We start from the raw sequence: 26,429 nt of genomic DNA, 5'->3' as shown, positions 1-26,429 counted from the left end.
ATAGTATTTGATCTGTGTAGTTAGTAATTATTTATAGTAGGATATAATTTTATGATTAGTTTATTTTTGTGTTATTATAAATGTTTTACTAGTCTCTTATAATTCAATGATTGAATGGTCATGTACTTTTCTGTGTTTTATGTTTGCTTATGAACTTTATTTGTGTATGTGCATGAATGAGACTTAAATAAATAAATATTATTATACATTGTAGAAATACTCAAAAAAATTGTTTAAACAGTATGACAGTCAATTTAATTAATTAATTCTAAATAAATAAATTCATTCATTCATTCATTTATTAATTCATTCAATTATAAATATATAAATAAATAAATAAATAGAAAAATAAATAATTAAATAAAGAAATCAATAAATAAATTAATAGATTGATAAATTAATAAATATTTTTTTTTTTAATAAATTGATTAAATAAATAAATTATTTAAATAATTGTATGACAGTCAACTGTACATTAAATTCGGGCGGTGTGTGGTCAGTGCAGTTCTAATTAGCAATGAGAACAATTATCTTTTATTACACTTCATGATGGGGCTTTTTCTTAACAGCATAATTATAAGAGACACACACACAAAAAAAAAGAAAAAAAAACACGGTTTAAAAGAATAATAAAAAATTAAAAAAAGAAGAAAAAATGGATGTTGATCATTTGAAAATGAATAGTTCATATATAATAATGTAAGTTAAAAAATTATATAAACATGTACGCCGTAAATTGCATAGTTTGTAACAGAAATTAGAGCATTTAGGATGTTTTTTGTCTGTTTCATTGATCTCTTTCTTTCTTTGTTTACAATCCAATTGAATAATTAAATGGCTATTTGTGCTAAAAACGGCGTATTTGAAAATCGTGTAGGCACGTTCATTTAGAGCACTTAAATAACAAAAGCATTTTTGTTTACATAAATATACCTTGTTCAACATGCCAAATGAAACAAAACAGCATATATTTTGATGTATAAGCGAGGAAAAGAAATACACATAGGTGTAACTGACATGAAGGTTAACAAAGTAATATCCCACGTCATCAATTAGAATGGCAAAAGAAATTACCGATTATTTATCTATTTATTTATTTACTTATTTATCATTTATTTATTTATTTACCTATTCGATTAGTTTATTTATTAATTCTAAGTAAATAAATAGATAAATAAATAAATAAATAAATAAATTCATTCATTCATTCATTTATTCAATTAATTATAAATATATAAATAGATAGAAAATAAATAATTGAAAATATATATTGATAAATCAATAAATTGATAATCTAATAAATTAATTAACTTATACATTAATTAAATAAATAAATTTATAAATCAATTAATAAATAAATAAACCAATAAGTTAATAAATTGACTAAATAAATAAAGAAATTAATTAATTTATAAATAATAATTTAATTCATTCATTAAAGTAACCAATGTCCAATTAGTCTGATATTAATTTAGAATACATGTAGATCTGAAATATTATGATTTCAATTTGATGCTTACCGTAAGTTTCATAAACAGTATGACAGTCACCTGTACATTAAATTTGGGCGGGGTGTGGTCATTGCAGTTCTAATTACCAATGCAAACAAAGGAATTATCTTTCGGATAATAACTTGATTGGATAGCAACATAGATGACTGTCAGGTCTGATTGCCCCCCCCCCCAAAAAAAAAAAAGAATGTTGACACCACTTGAACGTGTGAAAAATATAACCATCGAAGGTCATAAATTACGTATAATATTACACATCCTTTGATTCCCAGGGATCAATGAAGTTTTATTACCCTTCATGATGGGGCTTTTTCATAATAGCATAGACTCACACTAAAAAAAAACCCAGAAAAAACACGGTTTAAAAGAATGATAAAAAATTAAAAAAAGAAGAAAATGAGGATGTTGATCATTTTTGAAAATGAATAGTTCATATATAATAATGTAAATTTACAAATTATATAAACATGTACGCCGTAAATTGCATAGCTTGTAACAGAAATTAGAGCGTTTAGGATGTTTTTTGTCCGTTGCATTGATCTCTTTCTTTCTTTGTTTACAATCAAGTTGAATGATTGAATTGCTATTTGTGTTAAAAATGGCGTATTTGAAAATCGTGTAGGCACGTTTCTTTAGAGCACTTAAATATCAAAAGCATTTTTGTTTGGATATGTATAACTTGTACAACACGCCAAATGAAACAAAACAGCATGTATTTTGATGTATTAGCGAGGAAAAGAAATACTGATATGTATAACTGACATGAAGGTTAACAAAATTAGGTAGAGATTTTCCTACGTCATCAATTAAATGGCGGCAGATATTGCCGATTATTTATTTACTTTTTATTTATTTATTTATCAATCAGTTAATTAATTAATTCTATATGAATGAATGAATGAATGAATGAATGAATGAAGAACGAACGAACGAATAAGTAAATAAATAAAAAAAATCATTCATTTAATTATAAATATATAAATAGACAGATAATAAATAATTAAATGAATAAATCAATAACTCAATAAATTAATAAACTTATAAATAATTAAACTTATAATTTAATTAAATAAATAAATTAATAAATAAATTAAAAATTTAGTAAATTAATAAATTGATTAGATAAATATATTAATTAATAAATTTATAAATTCATAAATTAATTCATTCGTTAATGTAACAAATGTACAATTAGTCTGATATTGAATTAGAATGGATCTGAAATATTATGATTTCGATTGGTCGATTACCTTAAGTTTCAATACCAGTATAACAGTCACCAGTACATTAAATTTGGGCGGGGTGTGGTCAGTGCAGTTCTAATTACCAATGAAAACAAAGGAATTATCTTTCGGATAATAACTTGATTGGATAGCAACATAAATGACTGGCAGGTCTGATTGCCCCCTAAAAGAACGTTGACACCACTTGAACGTGTGAAAAACATAACCATCGAAGGTCATAAATTACGTATTACATCCATTTGTTCACAGAGATCAATTAAGTTTTATTTCCCTTCATGATGGGACTTTTTCATAACAGCATTATTATATAAAAGACACACACACACAGAAAAAAAAAGAAGACAAAAAACACGGTTTAAAAGAATGATAAAAAATAAAGAAAATGAGGATGTTGATCATTTGAAAATAAATAGTTCATATATAATAATGTAAGTTATAATAATTTATACATGTACGCCGTAAATTACATAGTTTGTAACAGAAATTAGAGCGTTTTGGATGTTTTCTCGTCTGTTTCATTGATCTCTTACTTTCTTTGTAATAATTGAATGGCTATTTGTGTAAAAAGCGGCGTATTTGAAAATCGTGTAGGCACGTTCATTTAGAGCACTTAAATAACAAATAATTTTTGCATAAATTTAACTTGTACAACACGCCAAAAGAAACAAAACAGCATATATTTTAATGTATCAGCGAGGAAAAGAAATACACATAAGTAAACTGACATGAAAGTTAACAAAATAAGGTAGTGATTTTCCTATGTCATCAATTAATAAGGCGGCAGAAACTACCGATTACTTATTTATTTTTTATATATTATCTCATTTTTTATATATTATCTCATTCATTCATTCAATTAATTAATTAATTATTGTTACCAATGTCCAATTATTCTGATATTGAATTAGAATAGAACTTGAATATTATGATTTCGATTGAATGATTACCTTAAATGACAGTCACCTGTACATTAAATTTTGGATTGGTGTGGTCAGTGCAGTTCTAATCACCAATGTAAACAAAGGAATTATCTTTTGGATAATAACTTGATTGGATTGCAACATAAATGACTGGCAGGTCAAAATGTTTAACGAGGCATTTATACAAATTTAGATCAGACTACAATTACTAAACTACGAAAACGTATAGCGACCACCCCTATATAATATATATCAAATGGCTTTTTTATAGTTTTATAGTATCTTTGTTATATGTTTAAAATTAAATTTTTGAAGTATGCTTATTTTGATTGATTCTGTTCATAAAAGATACTCGCAAGTGTTACGATTCCTTTCAAAAATGTTTTAAAACATCTAAATAAAAATCATAAAAAACAGTCAATATTTACATAAACATATATATCGTGATGCATTTCGATTAGTTTTGTTAAATTTGTGTTATTTTTATTGTTAGAAATATATCTGTTTTTTTTACTATTTTTATAAACAAAATAACTTTTATGACATGCTAGGCAATTTTAATGTTTCTACTATTTTATTGCTTACCATACTTTGTGATAAGAATTGTCAATGTCGACCATGTATTACAATGTCATATAATGGACAAAGGTGATGATGAATGACAAAATCGTTGGCTGTTCCGTGATCGTGCAATAAGAAGTGATAAAATAAGCACGTCAGACAAGAGTGTACAATAGGATAGACGGTACTTACAAACAGAAATATGTTATGCAAAATATCAGCTTAGGTTAATAATTATTCTGATGTCATGTCTTTCTAGTTAAAGGATAATTCTATATTATATTGATACTTACTGTAAATGTTGACCACATATAGTTATAGCATGTAAATATGTTATATTTTCATTTTTTATATTATTTTATTTTCCAAGTAATAATGTTTATCCAGGAAATTTCAGTTATAAGAATTAACAGAATTTATTGACTGCAAATACATTGCAAACAACATGTTATTTAACTGAAATATAACAACCAAAAGGTAAATTCAAATAAATGCGAAACAGTACCTTTAACAGAATAAAAACAATTGTTAGCCGGTCATTCTTTTTGAACCGAAAGTGATTTGCAATTTGGAACGGAATAGAGGTCTTTCTTAACATTCATGATATCTTTAACATGCTATTCGTAAATTGACTTTTCTCTTTCATGTCCTCCTACCGGAATATGGACAGTTCAATTAAGGTGAGCCGACACAAAGAAAACTTAAAAGTTGTAATTACAGGTCTAAAATAGTCAAGACAAACCTTAAGTATACAATGCTTTGAATATTGGCATAAAGATGAATAAATTAGCAATACTGCTAGCAACTTAGAATAATTTTCTGTAATTAATGTATTTGTTGCACATTGACATTTAATAATAAATATATTTCAAGAGACATATAATATAACGACACGAATAATGTTCAGCAGAGCAGAAATAAAAAAATAAACAGACTAGCAGCACATTAGATTCAACTTTTACACTGACCATAGGGAATTGGAAAAGAAAAAGACTGATCTAGATCTTATAAGTGAATTTTACGTAATGTGGTTACATGAACCAAACTCAGTTTTGTAGACTTTGCATCAGCTGACATCAGAGCTTATAATTACATAATTATCTTTTCGTTCCAATATAATTTGCTCAAACGAAATGTTTAAAAGATATTTATGTCCAAAATGATCATATTGTAGTTGTATGCCATTAAGAAAGGTTTCAGTGGTTACAACTTACTTTAATTACTTTTATTAAGAGAACATTTGTCATAACTACATGATAATTGAAGCATATTAAAAAATAATCAGGGTTATATGAATTACACTGATTTAAGTAAGTTGTCATGTGCGGAGAAAAGGACGGAATATGGCCAAAGGGTTTCCTACCTGAAGGAATCAAAAACAACTTAAAGGATTACCTAAGAGAGGGCAAAGAACTGCCAGAAAAAAAAGGCTAGACAAAGAAGCCATGGAAGAATTTGGAAACAAATATGCCAATTTGTAAGAATGTAGTGCTATGTCAAATGACTTTTAGAAGTTAATTGATGGTGATAATTTTCTGTTGCTTTTTTATTGTTTTTTCGGACTAGGACGTAATTTGAAAGGATATAGTGCTGTTACAAATGATGTTTAGAAATTAATTGATGGTGATTGTTTCCTGTTAGTGAAGATCATATCTTTTGTTTGTTTATGACATACAGTTATATGTACTTCAAATAAAGGTAAATTAAAGAAAATCGAGTTAACCATTTTTGGAGGTTTTACTTTTTCTTTTGGGTATATTTTTTACAGCTTGGTAGTTTACTCTTTTTCAGGATTACACCTTCGGATTCCGTAGATGACGGCCGAAAAATATCTTGAGACACTGTTACGTAGAAGCAGTACGTGTAACAAAAACAGTATACAGCAATATTCATATTCAGTATATTGATCATTTTCTTAGCATAATACCTCAACACAGTGAACAAGGCTTTCCATAGGACACTTTATGTTTTTTTTTGCAAAATGGGACACATAAATTAAACTGGCCAGGAATAGAGACGAATAAAAGAAAATAAAGGCATATGATAGGCAGATGAGAGGATATACGAACAAGATAAAATCTATAAACATAAAAACACAGGTATTTTATATCAGGTTGTCTAATTAAAACTGTACCGTATATCTGCAAACAGGCTGTTTAAAATACTATTTAAGATACAGAATTTCGTTAAACAGAAACATGAATCAAAAAGAAATTTACACAACGTTGATATACGCGTTCAAACAATATAAAGAGGCGGGAAAATTTGTTTTTGTCAAACATTGAAAGAAAATTTCGAAGTTGGTGACACATTTTTTTATGAACAATTTCATTTTATAAATACGGTTATACGAGTATATTTTGCATCAGCTGCTTACCAGACATGTTGTTTATTTAAAAGAAAATATTGTTGATTTCTATTGTTTACATATTCACGCTACACATGCCTTACCAAATGGTAACGTAATTCATAGAGAAGTAACGTAATTCACAAACATCACATATCGTTTCAGGGCGATAATTAAAAGCAGGGCCGAGATTCAGCGAGCCTATAGGGAACGAAAAAAAGCAAAAGAAGGATGAAACTATCTAAAAAAAGAGACAAAACGAGTCAAATGTTATTACAAGCCAACCACAGAAATAGGCCTTTATAAGCTTAAAACCAGGCGGGTGCGCGTTCGAAAAAGCATGCAAAGACTACGACAAAAACAGAAGGAAGTCAACAATAATGAGCTCAGTCGTGCAGGAGAAGAAGAAAGTAAAATACAGAATCATGAAGCGATAAACGATGATCAGTCACCAGGACCATGTGATTCAACCACAATGAACTTAATGCCAAGTACATCATATAGGGAGAAAATCAAAAAAAGGTTGTTAACATGAAATTCGCCGAGAAAAGGGAAAGCTGGAAAAATAAACATTGTGTTAAGAAAGCAAACACAAAGTTACAGGAATTAGAATCACGCCTTTAAGCATTAAAAAACACCTTACTCAAACGACTGCAAAGGGCTAATTCTCAATCTCAACAAACGCCAAAATCAAAAGAATTAAACGCTAAAGAAACCGACAAAAAACGGAAACTTCCCGAGATTACATTTAATACACCAATGACGCCAAGAAGCAAGTCTGTTGATTTATTAAGAAGTGAAGGCCTAACACCAAAAAAGCACCCAAAACTCATAAAGCAGCTAACATTCCACAACAGTATCGCAGAAGAAGTGAAACGAAACATAGCTCCTAGCGGTAGAGCATGGAATGACATCAAATTCAAGTAGAGCACTTGGAGTAAACAGGGGCCAAATCAATAAAGCGGGGACAGGGACATTAATTCAGAAACGTAGAAAGGCATTTCAAAAATTGCAAACGTCAGAAACAGTGAAATGCTTTTTAGAGCGCGATGACAACAGCACCTGCCTACCAGGAAAACGAGATAAACTGAAAACAAAGTCTGGTATGACTCAAACGAGAGTACTTAATGATTATCTCTACAATTTGCACCTAGAATTTAAGTCTGAAAATCCGCACATAAAAATAGGATTCACATCATTTTATAGCTACAGAGCAAAGCACGTAAAACTGGTGCAATTTAGTGCCCGAAGAACATGCTTATGTCAAAAACATCAAAATATGTCACTGAAGGTAAAAGATTAACATCTATTTTGGTCCATTAAGAATTCCGGTGAAATTCTGGATAAATTAAAAATTAAGAACTATCGGGCTTCAACTGTCAGTACATACGATTTTTCTACCCTTTATACTACACTGCCACATAATTTAATTAATGATGAACTAATTTCCCTTATTCAGAAAAACTTTGTACGGGAAAAAGTTACATTTCTTGCATGTAGCTCTCAAAAAGCCTTCTTTACAAACTGTATTGTTAAACAATGTACTATGTGACGAAGTTTGTAGAGCACTCTCTTTTCTTTTAGACAATATTTATGTCAGGTTTGGTAATACCTTATTCAAACAAATCATAGGAATTCCTATGGGTACTAATTGTGCACCCCTGGTCGCCGATTTGTTTTTGTATTGCTATGAAAGAGATTTTATGTTAAGTCTCTCTGAAAATACACAACAAGATGTTATATCTGCATTTAATAACACTTCCAGATATCTTGTTGACATTTTTAATTTAGATAATTTTTTTTTTGATCAAATGGTGTCTAATATATATCCTACGGAGCTACAACTTAATAACTTAATGCTTCCGAGGGATCACTTTGTTTCCAGAATTTTGTACTTCACAACAGCAGGTGTCAAGTGCTGTGTGGCAGCCGTAAAAAGTTGCCCCGTACTTCACTTCAGTGTTGTTATATTTTCTGGTCCTTCGGGATCATTGATGCCAACACTATAAAGTGTTGAGAATTGAGTACCGCTCAAGCCGGTGCTAGGGGGCGTGAGGGATGTTGCACTTATACATTATCCCTCATGTACAGACTCAATCAAACCGAGTCTGCAATTCTTATGTTATTTTGTTGTGATTAATGCTTCCGAGGGATCACTTTGTTTCCAGAATTTAATAAAACGAATTCTTGAAATTTAACTACACCATTTTTGGATCTTCATATCACTATCAAAAACAATTCGATTCCCACGAAAATTTATGATCAAAGAGATGACTTTGATTTTAGTATAGAATATTATCCTCATTTGGATGGAGACGTACCGCAAGCAACATCTTACGGGGTTTATATATCTCAGTTAATTAGATTTGCTAGAGCTTGTAGCAACGTTAAGGATTTTAACGAGCGAAATATTTTCATTACCGGTAAGCTTCTAAAACAGGGCTACCGCTATTATAAATTACGTATATATATATATATATTTTTTTTTTTATAAAATTTTACAATCGTAACTTTGATTTAATTTCAAAATTCAATAGTGATCTAAAAACATTTCTGCGACAATGGATTAGCCAGCCTGATTTTTACGGTGATGTTGTTTACAAACTTATTCCTTTTTATTACTTGGGGACCATACGCCGCTTTTCATGGAATAACACGGAAGTGTCACATTGAAGGTTCCATGATAACCGCCGTATGAACACATCTGCGGATGTTTCTAAATTCAAAATTTTACTATTTCACGTTTAAATGTTGAATTCTGCTTAAGCCGGTGCAAGGGGGCGTGGACGGTAACTTGCACTTTCCAGTACCGTCCATGAACAGGCTCAATCAAACCGAGCCTGCAACATTTATAATTTTGCCGTGTTGGGCTTTCTTTAGGGATTCTGTATTTATCTATTTCCTAAGCACATCCGTGTTATTTGTGCCGTGTGGCGGCTGTAAAAAGTCTCCCCGTACATTTAATCAATGATGTTATATTTTCGATCCTTGAAGATCGTTCAGCACGACATTATTGTTATGCTTGTGGTATTTTTAGGTTCAACTTTTCGGCATTTTCTAATTGGGTGGTTCCAATATTCCTACTTGAATAATGTTGAATCACCCTTAGGAAATGTTGCCTGCTTTTTAAATTTGTCTTTTGACGTCTTATCTGTGATATGCAGGCTTCATAACCTCTGATCCCCTTTCAAAATTCCATTTTATTTAGTTCCGCCCATTGTTTTCTCGTTTAGGGCACACGCTTTTAATTACTTGGGGACCACACGCCGCTTTTCATGGAATGGCACGGAAGTGTCACATTGAAGGTAACCATGATAACCGCCGTATGGACACATCTGCGGATGTTTCTAAATTCAAAATTTTACTATTTCACGTTTAAATGTTGAATTCTGCTTAAGCCGGTGCTAGGGGGCGTGGACGGTAACTTGCACTTTACAGTACCGTCCATGAACAGGCTCAATCAAACCGAGCCTGCAACATTTATAATTTTGCCGTGTTGGGCTTTCTTTAGGGATTCTGTATTTATCTATTTCCTAAGATCTTGGGTCATTGTAATTTTTCTGTTGTGTTTACTAAAATTATAAAATGTTTTATTAAAAGGAGTTATGACCCTACTATTTTAAGACTTACCGCATGCTTAGTGTTCAACCCATTTACAGTTGGACACTACGCTTTCCTCTTTTGATTACATCTGACGGGCCAAGTGGGAGACTATATGATGGACAGTTCTTAAAGCCCTTTGGGACTGAATTGCCTTAATGTTTGTCTTCTGTCTTGCTTCGTCGGGCCCTTGTAGGTAATTTTCTTGTTGCTCTGTCTTCCTTTAAAACATCGAGTACATTTGTTATAATCATTGGGTTTACTTTTATATGTTTCAACATGATCATTTTGGTGTTATACTTATTTAACCTTTTGTAACCGTAACAACTGTTAGAATTTCACTTGGCGGGGATTTATTTTATTAACACTGTCTCGTTTATAGGAACATGGTGGGGCTAAGAGCGAGGTTTGGTGCACCAACCGGTTTAAACTCCTCAGTAGTCATTATGATGCTGCTGACCGTTCCAAGGCGGCGCCCCTCTGTGTTCCTCAGATGTATGTCTATGTTATTGGCGTCCGCGCCGAAGCGCGGCGCTCTTATGGAATGAGATCAGATTTTGTGAAAGGGCGACAGCAACTTCTCGAGCCTTTTAGTCGGTCATAATAAAAGCCGAAAATTCCGATCGGTATGAGGGTGCTTGATTATTAAATAAGAATGAAATGTCGCGATATGTTACAATGAATTTTCGCAATGCAAACATTTACAAATGAAATAACCTTTTCCGTCAATAAATCGCGCTCTTCGGGGTTTTTTATTTATCATTTTGTAGTACACAGTCGGTTATCATGTCATGGTATGTTATTGTTGTACATGTATCCTAGAATGATCAGTTGATGACCTAAATATTCCAAAAAACTATTTATAGATATATCTTTTTATCACTCCTATCGGTAAATGCCGGTCTCTCCCGGTCTATTTTGACCAGGATTTACTAGTGACCGGCGAACAGAGCTGTATTACTGGTACTGGTACTGCAGTACGTACTGCAGCGATTTTGCAAGTACTGGTACTGATACTGAATTACTCTTACAAAATTTTGCTTCTACTGGTACTGCTACTGCATTACTGTCTTAAAAAGTGGTACTGCTACTGCATTACCCAGTACTTTTGGTTTTGATAAAAATTAAAAATAGCATCAATTTTTCTCATAAAATAAAGCTGTAAATTACATTAACTATATTTTATTTTTATGAAAAAGTAAGTTATCAAATCTAAAGATAATTTGCTGCAATATTCCTTCAAATGTTAACATAGTATTCATCATAAAAAGCACCAAAGTAAAAATTAAACTAAGATAAACAGACTCAATAACTCTTTACACTAAAATATCCTTATTAAATCCATTATTTATTAGTCCTATCTGGAGATATTGCTCTAAACCCAGGCCCAGTAAAATTTCCATGTGGAAAATGTGCCAAACCTGTTGCCAAGAACCATCGAGCTATTTATTGCGAGGCATGTTATTACTGGTGGCATATCAAATGTGCAGGGATGTCTTCGGAAAAGTATAAAAGTCTGTCAAACAGCGAGGAACCATGGTTATGTGATCAATGTCTACTTTTTCATTTTACTGACTCTTATTTCGAAGAAAGTGAAAGCAACCTATCAACCCAAAGTTTGGAAAAGGAAGAAAACACACATTCTATTTTTGAAGAACTAAGATCTACAAGATCAAAACATATAAATAAATTTATCACAGCTCATCTAAATATAAACAGTATAAGAAATAAATTCTGTGAAATTCATGAACTACTGTTGGATAAAATAGTTGACTTATTATTTATTTCTGAAACAAAATTAGATTCAACATTTCGTGATGGCTTATTTGATATTCCAGGCTATAAACTCCAAAGAAGGGATCGTACATCTTCTGGCGGTGGTATTGCTGCATTTATACGAAGTGACATTCCAGCAAGACGAAGAAAGGATCTTGAACATGAACTAATCGAAAGTATATATTTTGAGGTAATCCTAAACAAAACAAAATGGATAATATCATGTGTCTACAGACCACCAAATATGTCTGACAGTCAATTTTTCAATTGTTTAACTCCAAATGTTGATAAACTTATAACTCAGTATGACAATGTTATGTTACTTGGTGACTTTAACTATGATTTACTTCAAAAAGAGAAGGGAAAACCATTGATGGATTTTATTGAACTATTTGATTTTAAAAATCTAATACAATCTGCAACATGTTTTATGAAAAATTGTACTCCTTCCCTTTTGGATGTCATCTTAACTAACTCTAAGCCTCTTTGTATGAAAACAATGAATTTTGCAACTGGGATTAGTGATTGTCATAATATGATAAGTACAGTGATAAATAACACCAATTCCAAAAAATCAGAAAATTAAAATTAGTTATAGAAGCTTCAGAAAATCTTGATATTAATTCACTAAATATTGATCTTTCTTCCATAGTAGTTCCTACCCCTGATAGTATACAATGCTCTGAAGAAAATGTAAATAAAGTATATGAAACTTTTGAACAGGATATCCAACAAATTTTTGACAAACATATTCCTATAAAACAGATGTATAGAAAATCAAAACAACTCCCATACATGAATAGAGAACTTAGAAAAGCAATATATAACAAAAAAATGTATTATAATAAATATTTAAAATGTAAAAATTCCAAAACATGGGAACAATATAGAAAAGCTAGAAATCATGTAAATAAGATAAAGAAAAAGTCAATAAACAATTATTTTAATGAAAGGTGTATAGGAAAGGCCATGGGTGTCAAACTACTCTGTTAAGACTGCTTGAGGACTGGAGACAGGCCCTGGATAACAATGAATATGTGGCAGCAATTTTGATGGACTTATCTAAGGCATTTGATTGTCTGCCACATGACATTCTTTTAGATAAGCTAAAAGCATATGGCTTATCAGGCCCTGCCACCAACCTCATGCAATCTTATCTGTCAAACAGGAAACAGCAAATAAAAATAGGCAATATTGTAAGTTCATGGGCTAATATATCCAAAGGTGTCCCTCAAGGATCAATCCTGGGCCCTCTACTGTTCAATATTTTCATAAATGACATATTTTTCTTTATAAAAAAATGTACTTTATATAACTATGCAGATGACAATACCCTTTCTTTTCGGACTAAATATTTTGATAAACTAATATGTACCTTAGAACAAGAAAGTAACTATCTTATAAATTGGTTTCATTTTAATAAAATGCAAGCTAACCCTGATAAATTTCAAGCTATTGCTGTAGGGAAGAAAACTTTCACTAAATCCCCAGCTTTCAAAATTAATACTAGTGAAATAACATGTGACGAAATTGTAAAACTCCTTGGCAATCGACATTGATCAACAATTAAATTTTAATTTTTCACATAAGCAAATATATGTAAAAAAGCTGCTAATCAGTTAAACATCCTCAAAAGAATAGGTCACAATTTAAATCAAACAAATAGGCTAAAATCTTTTCATACTTTTATTTTGTCCAATTTAATTTCTGTTCTAAATGGCATGGCATTTCTGTTCAGAAAATAATACAAACAAGATGGAAAAACTACAGGAAAAAGAGCACTCAGATTTGTATATAATGATTTTAATTCAAGTTATGAAGATATGCTGATAAAAGTTATATACCACAACTCTAAAAAATAAGAAGAATGAGGGCTATGGCCATTGAAACTTTTAAAATTTTTCATGATATGTCTCCTGCTGTTCTGTCTGACCTTATTGTCAAGAAAACTACTGGTATTAATTTTAAATATTCAAATATTTTTGCAGATCCCACAAGTAAGAACTACAACTACAGGTAAAAAATCTTTCAGGTATGCTGCACCTGCTTTATGGAATACTCTACCCCGAAAAATTTTAGAAAATGTTCAAATTTTGCTCAGTTTAAAAAGTTCATTTCATCCTGGAATGGTAAAACAGTGTAAATGTATTGCTTGCAGCTAACTTCTATATCTTGATTTCTCCACTTTTTTATTTATTTTTTCTGGGTATGAACATTTATCATTTTCAGTTTTTTTTTTTGCTTGCTTTAAATGTGTTTTTTGCTATTCTTCCCTGCTTATGTTAATATTATCATTTAGTTTCTAGATAGGATGTTGCTTTATTTTGTGATCTTATGTTTTGATTTTGCTTTTTTTTTTTGTTGTTTTTTTTTTTTTTTTTTTTTTTGGCTTATCTTTTCCAGCATGACTCAAGCTAGCTGTTAAATGAGTTCAACTAATGACTTACATGTTTAAACCTTCTGTCTTTGTGTAGCCGATAATCCTAGTCTTTCATATTTAAATTATATATTAAAATGTATGTTGTTTTTTAGTATTTTATATTTATTTATTTATTTAAATAATTTCATTAAATTTTTTATTGATTACTCGGTATATTATTGAACTTTAAGTAAATTTTTAGATACTAGACTTTGCTAGTGATGTAGATTTGGGTAAACTATCATTTTTAGTTTTTTAGCATATGATTCGTTTTTATAAATATATCCTAAAAGGTCTATTTTATGCATGTGATGTATATATATCATGTCTAATCATTTTTTATTGTAGCTGTTTTATCTTTGTTGATCTTATACTTTATGTTATTTACAGTCGGTTATAAAAGCTCCTAGAGCTTATGTTGTAATGTTGAAAACTTGCCGACTTGAAATAAATCTTATCTTATCTTATCTTATTACTTTGTTTTTACTAGTAAAAGAGCAAAATAAACACTAATTAATTTCTTCTATTCTAAATAATCCCATTTCAAGTGAAAAAGGTGATATTGTTAGCACCATAAAAAGTTGTTATTTACTTTGGTATAAATTGAACAGAGGTGTGAAGGTGTGAAAGGCAACAAAAGACTGTTGTGTTTTAAATGAAAGATGTTTGCATTGTACAAATGTATTTATACAGTTGACTGGTTACTAAACAATTAGATATGATATGAATATATGTTGTAAATATTGTTTGTAAAAAGTATGTTAAAACTATAAAGTTGTAAATATGTTATGTTAACTTTAAAGTAAATTATGATTTTATTTCTTTGCTGAATAATATTTGCAATTATTTGTTTGACAAACTTTGATGAATATATAAAAGTAATGGTACTGATACTTAATTACTTCACCAAAAAAAGTACTGGTACTGCAGTACCGAGCTAAAATCTAGTACTGGTAATGGTACTGCATAATTTGCCAAGTACTGGTACTTAAGTACTACACCCTAAGTACTGATGCAGCTCTGCCGGCGAATAGTACCACAAGTTTATTGTCCGGTCTCTCCCGGTTTTGGAGTAGATGTTTGATATCGTTACAATTAGAAAAAAACAACAATAGCATGTTTCATTTTATCTATATGAGATAAAAAACCAATAAATATGTACACGGATTTTATATGTAATATAAATCCGTGATATGTACAATAATTGAGAAAAAGGTACATTTTTTATGGTATTTAAAATGACATTATCAACTTTGAACATTTTATTTAATTATTCAATTTGTTAAAATGTGTTAAGTAAAGATGCCGAGGAATTATTCAAAGTTACAAATTAGATTTTATGAATTATTCAATTATCGAATAATTTAAAAAATGATAAAGAAAAATACAATGTACATGTACATGGTTTAAGAAATAAAAACAATATTATAAATTATATTGAAAGATAAACATAATTTACTGACTTTTTTCCAGTTAAGCTTTGACTTATATCGTCGGTCAATATGACAATTGAATTCTTAAAATTTATTTTACAATTTTAAATAAAAAAGAGTAGTAAAACTCAGTATTAAAAATAGCACATAAAACAAAAAAAAGAATAAAAGAAAAAAATATTATAAAAATTGTATTTTTTTTTATAATTAAATTAATAGATATTACAATTATTGTATAATAAACAATTATGCCTCAACATGAATCAACATGGTAATTAACCAGTGTCATATTAAATGAAAATAAGAGGTTATATTGCGTATTTGTTGATATGAAAAATGTTTTTGATACTATATACAGAAGTGCACTATGGTTAAAAGCTCTATAATAATGGATTTCAGGGTAAATGTGGTTAAGAATAGTGAGGGACATGTATCAAAAGTTAAGTCATGTGTTAGAAATTGTATTAACTAATCGGAATTTTGAGTACTGCGTAGGATTGAAAAGGGGAGATAATGTCACCGATTTTGTTCTCACTGTTCGTTGAGATTTAGAGCTTTTTGCAAGATGATGTATAGTGTTCCTGGTTTAGTCATTGATGATATTGTTTAAATTTTGTTTATTATTTGCAGATGATATGGTAATTTTAGGAAAGTCAAAGGAGGAATTGCAGAAAAATTTAAACCTATTGTATGATTATTGTAGTTAAATGGGGATAGAAGTTAATATTGAAAAAACTAAAATTTTATGGTATTTAGAAAAGAGGGGGTTTATTGTTAAATGAACTTGGAACATATAATGGGAAAGAATTAGAGGTAGTGGAACGATTTTAATATTTTGGAACTGTATTTCAATTATAAAGCTTGGAAATTTTTACGCTAAATCAGGAATATCTCACTGGAAAGGCTCTTAAAAGGCTTGAATTATTAATGATTAATTGTAAAAAAAGATTAAGTTAAGGCCTAAAGTTTTATGTCATTATTCGATGCATTTGTTGGTTCGATATTTAAACTACGCAGCAGAAATTTTGGGGTTATACAAGGTCAAAAAGTTATTGAACGAATCCATCTGAAATTTTTGCAAACATTTATTAAAGGTTAGAATAGTTATTGTTCTGTTGGTGTGTACGGTGAATTGGGCAGATACCATTGTATATTAAGCGGTATGTAGCCATGATAAAATATTGGTTAAGATTAATAAATAGTGACAATATTATATTAATGTGTTATGTAATGTCATTGGAACATTGTAACAAAGGTTTTAAAACTGGGTGACCCAAAATGTAAGCTCTATTGATGTGACTTCGGATTTACATATGTTTGGGGACAATCCATTGCGCTATTGATAAAAATTTTGTATAAATATATTTAAAAGGAGAGAGTGATAGATTGTTTTTTACAAGGATGGAATGTAAATAAGGAAAGTTTAGCGAAGTGTTAGATTTGTATAAAAACTTTTAAAAATATTTTTGGATACGAAGCATTTTAGATATTTTTACCTAGTTCATTAAGATGTTTGCCAGAAATAGAATACCTAGAACGAAGATATTGTCAATGTTGCATCACTAGATTTAGAAGATGAATACCACTTTGTTATTATATGCCCTATCTATACAGATTTACGTAAAAATTTATAGCAAAATATTATTATTATCAACCAAGTGTTTTTTAAGTTTTTAGAATTGTTACAAAGCAGAAAATAAGAACTGCTCTTTATAAATTAGGGTTAATACTGTAAAAACGCAATGTCTATAAGAAATTCGATTATAAATATTACCAATTAGTGTAAAAATTGTCTTGAAATATAGAACGTGCTCTATTTATTATATGCCGGTTAGTGTTTATATGGTTGCTTTGGTCAACCAGACTGTGTTAGTTTTGTATATATGTATGTTTATAGTTTGATGTTGTAAATAAGATGTTATTTATTATAAGCTTAATAGTGTTTATATGGGATGTTTCTGGTCAACCGTACAGTTCTAATTTAATAGATGATGAGTTTAATTTAGTTATGCAAATATATTATAAGTAAGCCAAACATTGTTGAAAAGATAGCAAAACTTTAATATGGATGTTTTTCTGGTCAACCGTACAGTTCTAATTAAATAGATTTATTAGTTATATGTCTTATGACTGTGCACAGTTAAGAAAATGTATTTAAGTAGATTATTTTGTCTTATGACCGGCCAAGTTAGTCGTAAGGCTTTTTCTTAAATTACAACTTTGCAATCGAAATATTTTTTGGAATAGCCAATTGTTAACCTTCCTTTTTTTCGTTTAAGGTTAACTGTAGTTTTGGAGTACTATTCCCTTCAAAATAGTATATAGTGTGATACTATAGTTGGTTATTCACTTGTATCGGATGTTGATTACGTATATATAGATAACTTTATTGCAAGTGGCACATAATGTATGTGAAATTTCACGCTATCTTTGTCAATATGTTCGTAACACAATTTAAACTATGTAATATATGTTAAACTGATTATGTCATATCCTATACTGAAGGAAACAAAATAGATTAAATTGTTCACCTTCAAGAAATTTGCAGACTATCCATTGATTTTGTGATTGTATATATGTATGTATGAATGAATGTATTAATGTAATTGACTATGTACTTTGTATACGTCAAAATAAACTTTCTGTTCTGTTCTGTTCTGTTCATATTTTTACTAACTTAAAGTGTGAACAGATACCTTAAGGAGGTCTTCGCCAATAGCGATAACATGTACATAATAAGGGACAAATGTGTGGTACGTGTTGATCATGCGTTACACATATGGATTATAAATGATTGCATACATGTATATCCGTTGCTATTAATAACCACGATCATAAAGAAATAACAAGTAATATTCTAATCTCTAGCATGCCAATCAAAGTTCATAATGAATAATGTCTTTCGTCCGCTCATTCATAAGTGGTATACATTTCTGGTAGTTTATAAGAATATCTTGTCATCATATGTGTACTAGTTCATCTTCACTTGCTGCATTTCTTGTTTGGACGCCCTTTGATGCTTTGCATCAATGCTTTTCTTGTTTTATACTGTTTTGGTGACACTTTCGCTCGTGTCTCTTGTTTCTCGTCTACGGTTAGTATCTTCCCTTTGTCCCTAGTTTTTATTTATTTTATTCCCCCCCCCTTCCCCGTGTCTCATGTCCCTTCCTCTGTGCCTTTTGACATTATGGGCCTCGTATTAAATCATCTATTTGTTTTGTTTTAGTTATTTATAAGTTACTAATTATGTATTCTGATGTAGTGGTTTGCCTGACTGTACTCGGCCTTGTGCCCTGTCCTGTTTTTCTTTGGGGTCCTCCATGGCTCCTTGCCGCTGGCGCTTGTTGCTGGGTCGGGTTGGGGGTTGCGTTCATTGAATGCCGCGTTTCCTTGTCGATCTTGTTAATCATATTTTAATGTCAGTAGGCGTTTCAACAACTGAAAATCCAGATACACTTAAAGCTAACAATTCAGATGAATAAATAATACAGAAATTAAGAGACTGTCCTCCAGACACAATTAAATATACACAATAGAAACGAAAAGAAGTTGAACATAAGTGACGAATAATTAAACGTATGATGATAGCAAATCTAGAAATGCAGAAAAACGAGTTTATTTTATTCCCCCCCCCCCTTCCCCGTGTCTCATGTCCCCTTCCCCCGGCCTTTTGACATTATGGGCTTATATTAAATCATTTATTTGTTTTGTTTTATTTCCTTATAAGTTACTAATTATGTATTCTGAGGTAGTGGTTTGCCTGCCCGTACTCTGCCTTGTGCCCTGTCCTGTTTTTCTTTGGGTTCCTCCTGGGCTCCTTGCCGCTGGCGCTTGTTGCTGGGTCGGGTGGGGGCTGCGTTCATTGAATGCCGCCTTTCCTTGTCGATCTTGTTTATCATATTTTATAGATTTGTTTACGCACGATTTATCGGAATTTCGAAAAGCAAACAGAAAGGGTGAAAACCAAGTATGTTCAAATTACAGCATTGAAAGAAAAAATGCCACGAGATCACGTTCTCTGTCAAATGGACTTTGCCGAAAACTATTCGTGTTGGCATGCGGATGAAATCAAAAATGCTTATTTTGACAAATATTCAGTCACACTTCACCCAGTGGTAGTTTATTTTAAAGATGCTGGGGGTCAAATTGGTCATACATCATATGTATACGTTTCCGATACGCCGTCGCATAACTCTGGAACAGTTTTTTCCTTTAAGAAAAAAATTTGCGAGGAAGTAAAAGCTAATCGGCCAAATACAAATTGCAATTCATTACGTAACAGATTCACTCAATCAAATATAGGAATAGAGTATCATGTACTCTGCGTGGCATCATGATAAAATATTTGAATAAAAAGTTCTTGGGTAGGGAAGCGGGCATAAAAAAGGGGCCCCTCGAGTGGTCGAGGAAATCCAAGGTTTAGTGATTAGCTAAAGGGAAAAGTAGGGAAATTTAGTGGGCGGGGACATTTGTTTCCAAAATTTTTTTTATTTTAAACCCGCAGGTGTCCAATGTGTGGGCAGCGAAAATTGCCCCGTATTACTTGGTGTTGTTATATTTTTTGATCCTTCGGGTTTGATCCCCAGCATTTTAAGTTTTTGGAAAATTTAGCCCTCAAGCCGGGCTAGGGGGGGTTGGGGATTTTGACATATTCATTATTCTGTACAGACTAATCAAACCGAGTCTGAAATTCTTGAAATTTTTTTGTGTTTAAAAGCTTCCGGGGGTCTTTGTTTCCAATTTTTCTTCACAAAGCGGGTGTAAGTGTGTGGGGGCAGCTTAAATGTAAAGTTCCCCCCGTATTATTTCGGTTTTTAAATTTTTCTGGTTTTCGGGTCATTGAGACAGATTTAATGTTAAAAATTTTGTACCGCTAAAGCGGTGCTAGGGGGGTGAGGGAGTGATTTTCTTTACCCCTCATGTAAGCTCAATCAAAAGGTTCAATTTCTTTTTGTAATTTTGTTTGATAATGTTTTTTCCAGATTTTTATAGGGAAAAGCAGGTGTAAAAGTCTGTGTGGAGTTTAAAATGTAAAAGTTCCCCCCGTATTATTTCTGTTTTTTTAATTTTTTTGGTTTGGGGATCTTTTTGAGAACATATTAGGGGCTATTCCATTTTCGTGCAGTGGCCCCGCGTCAGTGATCCGTTCCCGGGCATGTCCGTGGGTTTTTTCCATAGGTACTTATTTCAATTTTTTTTAATGAAGTTAGCGAAAGAGATACTTATTTATAAAATTTTTGATTTTTTATTCTTACAAAAAACTTTGTAAAAAAAAATTAGGAAAAATTAATATAGTTGGGTTTTTTCAAAAAAACATTTTTAAGCAACCATGCCAGATGTTTTTTTTTTAAACTGTCTTGGCTATAAATTATAGTTCTCCTACACTATTTTGGGGTTTTTTAGTATTTCTTTGAAAACGAAAAAGTATTTTTTCGTTGAGGATTTTTAGGATGGGAAAGTCAGTGTGTCCGGTCCCTAAAAAAAGCTCATCGGAAAAGTGCCCGGGTGCCGCGCGGAAGCGGTGGTAAAAGGACAAAAGGAATAGATTCAAAGTATTCTTTATTAGCGAAACGTAAGGATGCGGAGACGGGGCGCGGGCCACTGATACGTATAAAAGGGGAAACGGGGCCTTAAGGTTTGAGAATTTTATTTTGTTCTGCCCCTTTTTTACTCGTTTTGGGCAACATTTTTGTTACTTGGGGGCAAGCCGGGCTTTTCATGGAAGGAGGAATTGGGGGTTTCGTTCTTTAACGCCCCTTTCATGAAAGGCTCATCAAACGGCCTGCAAAATTTTTTATTTTGCCCGGGGGGCTTTTTTAGGATTCGTATTTTCTATTTTTTCCTTTTGGATCTTGTTTTTCAAATTTCCCAGGGTCATTTTTTTCCAGTTTTTAATCATTGGGGGTTAAAAAAAGATAAAAATCAAAATTAAAACGTGTCTGTCCAAAGATTGAAACGACCAAAATTCTGGAAAAAAGTGATCCTCGGAAGCATTAACCCCCAAAAAAATTCTAAAAAATTGAGATGGTTTGATTGAGTCTTAAGGAATTGTCAGTTTTTAAACAATTAAAGGGGAAATTAGAAAACATATGTCGTGCGCGAAGACCGGGAGATTTCTACAAACAATCGTGCTTTTGGAACATTGTTTTGTTGACGGACAATTTAAAAAATTCTGGTAACAAAGAGATCCCTCGGAAGCATTAATCACAACAAAATAACATAAGAATTGCAGACTCGGTTTGATTGAGTCTGTACATGAGGGATAATGAATAAGTGCAACATCCCTCACGCCCCCTAGCACCGGCATGAGCGGTTCTCAATTCTCAACACGTTATAGTGTTGGCATCAATAATCCCGAAGGACCAGAAAATATAACAACACTGAAGTGAACCGACGTTAGAAGGCTGGCGCGTGCATAATATAAAACCATCCGAAGCAAATGAAATGGAAAACGTACCGGTTATACAGCTTGCAGAACCAGAAGAGGCGCAAATTCAGACCCCAGCGACATTCTTGGTAGATAGTTACGTAGCAGCTGTGTATGATGAAAACTGGTATTTAGGCAAAAGAATTGAATACGACCCAGAAGATGAGAATTTGCAATATCATATTTTGTTTATGGCTCACGGTTAGGGCAAAATTGGGTATACATTCAAGTGGCCAACTATCGATGACAAAGTAAGGAGGGCTTAAAATATGATAAACAAGATCAACAAGGAAAGGCGACGTTCAATGAACGCAACCCCCACACGACCCAGCAACAAGAACCAATGGCAAGGAGCCCAGGGGGACCCCAAACAAAAACAGGACAGGACAAAGACAGAGCACGGACAGGTTAATCATTAAATGATAATTAATTTGTAACTGATTAGGAATTTAAAGAAAATAAAAATAGGCCCACAAAGGGGAAGGGGACACGAGACGGGGGACATCACATTCTGTGCACAGTTACCGAGCCTGCTCCACACAGTACACGGAAATGTACAAGATACCGGAATACGATATAAATACAATCGTAGACATGTTTGAAAAATATAAGTGAATGTTATTGTAAACTAGAAATGTGTCATCATGCCACGGATGCCCCCGCATGCAGCTAAAATTTCAAATGTTTTAATATTTAATTCCAAATTTGTTTGCACAAATTATTTTTTCATTTGCAGTTCAAAGCCCTTAAAACTTTTCAATGTTAACACAAACCATTTTCATACAATGTTCAAAGCACTGAAATTATTCAGTCTTAACCTTTTGAAAATAGCATATTTCATATTTGTAGCCAAAATAATGGCTACATACATTTCCACAAAAGTATGAGTGCTGAAACTGAAAGTTCAAAAATTTTCCAACATTCAAGAAAGATAAGTTTGTCCAAAATCATTGAACCACGACCAAATTCAAACTTTCCACAAAAGTATGAGTGCTGAAACAGAAAGTTCAAAATTTTTTCAACATTCAAGAAAGATAAGTTTGTCCAAAATCATTGAACCACGACCAAATTCAAACTTAAACTGCTTATTCCTAAGATGTATCTATATTATTTTCAAAGTGAAAGGGACATAACTCTGCCAAAAAATCATCGAACCATGACCAAATTCCAACCTTGACCTGCCCATTCCTTTGACATATCCATATGTCAAATTGAGTTGAATATGTAACACTGTTGGGTAGATAATGAACAGAAACTGTAAATTTCATATTATTTTCAAAGTGAAAGGGGCATTACTCTGCCAAAAATCATTGAACCATGACCAAATTCTAACTTGGCCTGGGCATTCCAAAAACATATCCATATGTCTAATTTGAGTTGAATGTTGTTGTACTGTTGGGAGACATAATAAACAGAAACTGAAAAATTTCATATTATTTTCAAAGTGAAAGGGGCATAACTCTGCCAAAAATCATCGAACCATGACCAAATTCGAACTTGACCTGTATTTTCTCAAGACATATCCATATGTCAAATTTGAGTTGAATGTGTTGTACATTTGGGGAGATAATGAACGGAAACTGAAAATTCATGTTATTTTCAAAGTAAAGGGGCATAACTCTGCCAAAATCATTCGAACCATGACCAAATTTGAACTTGACCTGTATTTTCTCATGACATATCCATATGTCTAATTTGAGTTGAATGTGTTGTACTGTTGGGAGATAATAAACAGAAACTGAAAATTTCATATTATTTTCAAAGTGAAAGGGGCATAACTCTGCCAAAAATCATCGAACCATGACCAAATTCGAACTTGACCTGTATTTTCTCAAGACATATCCATATGTCAAATTTGAGTTGAATGTGTTGTACCTTGGGGAGATAATGAACGGAAACTGAAAATTTTCATGTTATTTTCAAAGTAAAAGGGCATAACTCTGCAAAAATCATCGAACTATGACCAAATTTGAATTGACTGTATTTTTCTCATGACATATCCATATGTCAAGTTTGAGTTGAATGTGTTGTATCGTTGGGAGATAATGAACGGAAACTGAAAATTTCATATTATTTAAAGTAAAAGGGGCATATCTCTGCCAAAAATCATCGAACCATGACCAAATTCGAACTTGACCTGTTTTTTCTCATGATATATCCATATGTCAAATTTGAGTTGAATGTGTGCAACCGTTACTAAGATAATGAACGGAAACTGATGATGACGGAATGACAGAATGACGGAATGACGGAAGGACGGAATGACGGAAGGACGGAATGACGGAAGGACGGAAGGACGGAAGGACGGAACAGGGTAACACTATATGCCCCGGCCATTACATGGCGGGGGCATAAAAATAACTTGTGAAATACCTTACATTTAATCAATGATGTTACATTTTCGATCCTTGAAGATCGTTCAGCACGACATAATTGTTGTGCTTGTGGTATTTTTAGTTTCATCTTTTCGGCATTTTCTAGTTGGGTGGTTCCAATATTCCTACTTGAATAATGTTGAATCACCCTTAAGATATTTGCCTGCTTTTTAAATTTGTCTTTTGACGTCTAATCTGTGATACGCAGGCTTCTATATTTATCTATTTTATGATCACATCCGTGTTATTTGTGCCGTGTGGCGGCTGTAAAAAGTCTCCCCGTACATTTAATCAATGATGTTATATTTTCGATCCTTGAAGATCGTTCAGCACGACATTATTGTTGTGCTTGTGGTATTTTTAGTTTCAACTTTTCGGCATTTTCTATATGGGTGGTTCCAATATTCCTACTTGAATAATGTTGAATCACCCTAAGGATATGTTGCCTGCTTTTTAAATTTGTCTTTTGACGTCTTATCTGTGATACGCAGGCTTCATAACCTCTGATCCCCTTTCAAAATTCCATTTTATTTAGTTCCGCCCATTGTTTTCTCGTTTTAGGGCACACGCTTTTATTGCTTGGGGACCATACGCCGCTTTTCATGGAATTGGCACGGAAGTGTACATTGAAGGTTCATGATAACCGCCGTATGAACACATCTGCGGATGTTTCTAAATTTCAAAATTTTACTATTTCACGTTTAAATGTTGAATTCTGCTTAAGGCCGGTGCTAGGGGGCCGTGGACGGTAATTTGCACTTTCCAGTACGTCCATGAAGCAGGCTCAATCAAACCGAGCCTGCAACATTTTTCAATTTTGCGTGTTGGGTTTCTTTAGGGATTCTATATTTATCTATTTTATGATCACATCCGTGTTATTTGTGCCGTGTGGCGCTGTAAAAATCTCCCGTACATTTAATCAATGATGTTATATTTTCGATCCTTGAAGATCGTTCAGCACGACATTATTGTTGTGCTTGTGGTATTTTTAGTTTCAACTTTTCGGCATTTTCTATATGGGTGGTTCCAATATTCCTACTTGAATAATGTTGAAATCACCCTAAGGATATGTTGCCTGCTTTTTAAAATTTGTCTTTTGACGTCTTATCTGTGATACGCAGGCTTCATAACTCTCTGATCCCTTTCAAAATTCCATTTTATTTAGTTCCGCCCATTGTTTTCTCGTTTAGGGCACACGCTTTTTATTGCTTGGGGACCATACGCCGCTTTTCATGGAATGGCAGGGAAGTGTCACATTGAAGGTTCCATGATAACCGCCGTATGAACACATCTGCGGATGTTTCTAAATTCAAAATTTTACTATTTCACGTTTAAATGTTGAATTCTGCTTAAGCCGGTGCTAGGGGGCGTGGACGGTAATTTGCACTTTCCAGTACCGTCCATGAACAGGCTCAATCAAACCGAGCCTGCAACATTTTCAATTTTGCCGTGTTGGGCTTTCTTTAGGGATTCTATATTTATCTATTTCATAACCTTTGATACCCTTTCAAAATTCCATTTTATTTAGTTCCGCCCATTGTTTTCTCGTTTAGGGCACACACTTTTTTTTACTTGGGGACCATACGCCGCTTTTCATGGAATGGCACGAAAGTGTCACATTAAAGGTTCCATGATAACCGCTGTATGAACACATTTGCGGATGTTTCTAAATTCAAAATTATACTATTTCATGTTTAAATGTTGAATTCTGCTTAAGCCGGTGCTAGGGGGCGTGTACGGTAACTTGCACTTTCCAGTACCGTCCATGAACAGGCTCAATCAAACCGAGCCTGCAACATTTTCAATTTGTCGTGTT

General features: G+C 32.2%; 1 protein-coding gene across 1 annotated transcript; it reads left to right on the top strand.

The window, feature by feature from the left end:
- Positions 1-11,534: 11,534 nt before the first annotated feature.
- On the top strand, positions 11,535-14,123 carry LOC132745424 (uncharacterized). Its single transcript, XM_060734339.1, has 2 exons — positions 11,535-12,149; positions 13,948-14,123. The coding sequence occupies exons 1-2, from the start codon at positions 11,676-11,678 to the stop codon at positions 14,119-14,121; spliced, it is 648 nt and encodes a 215-aa protein (XP_060590322.1). The 5' UTR covers positions 11,535-11,675; the 3' UTR covers positions 14,122-14,123.
- The last annotated feature ends 12,306 nt before the right edge of the window (positions 14,124-26,429 follow it).

The sequence above is a fragment of the Ruditapes philippinarum genome, unplaced genomic scaffold (genome assembly GCF_026571515.1).
Source record: "Ruditapes philippinarum isolate M1 unplaced genomic scaffold, ASM2657151v2 ctg2068_1_1_1_1, whole genome shotgun sequence".
In the NCBI taxonomy this organism is placed as follows: Eukaryota; Metazoa; Mollusca; class Bivalvia; order Venerida; family Veneridae; genus Ruditapes; species Ruditapes philippinarum.
Note: the sequence above shows the minus strand (reverse complement) of the source record. Positions and strands in the feature narration are given on the sequence as shown.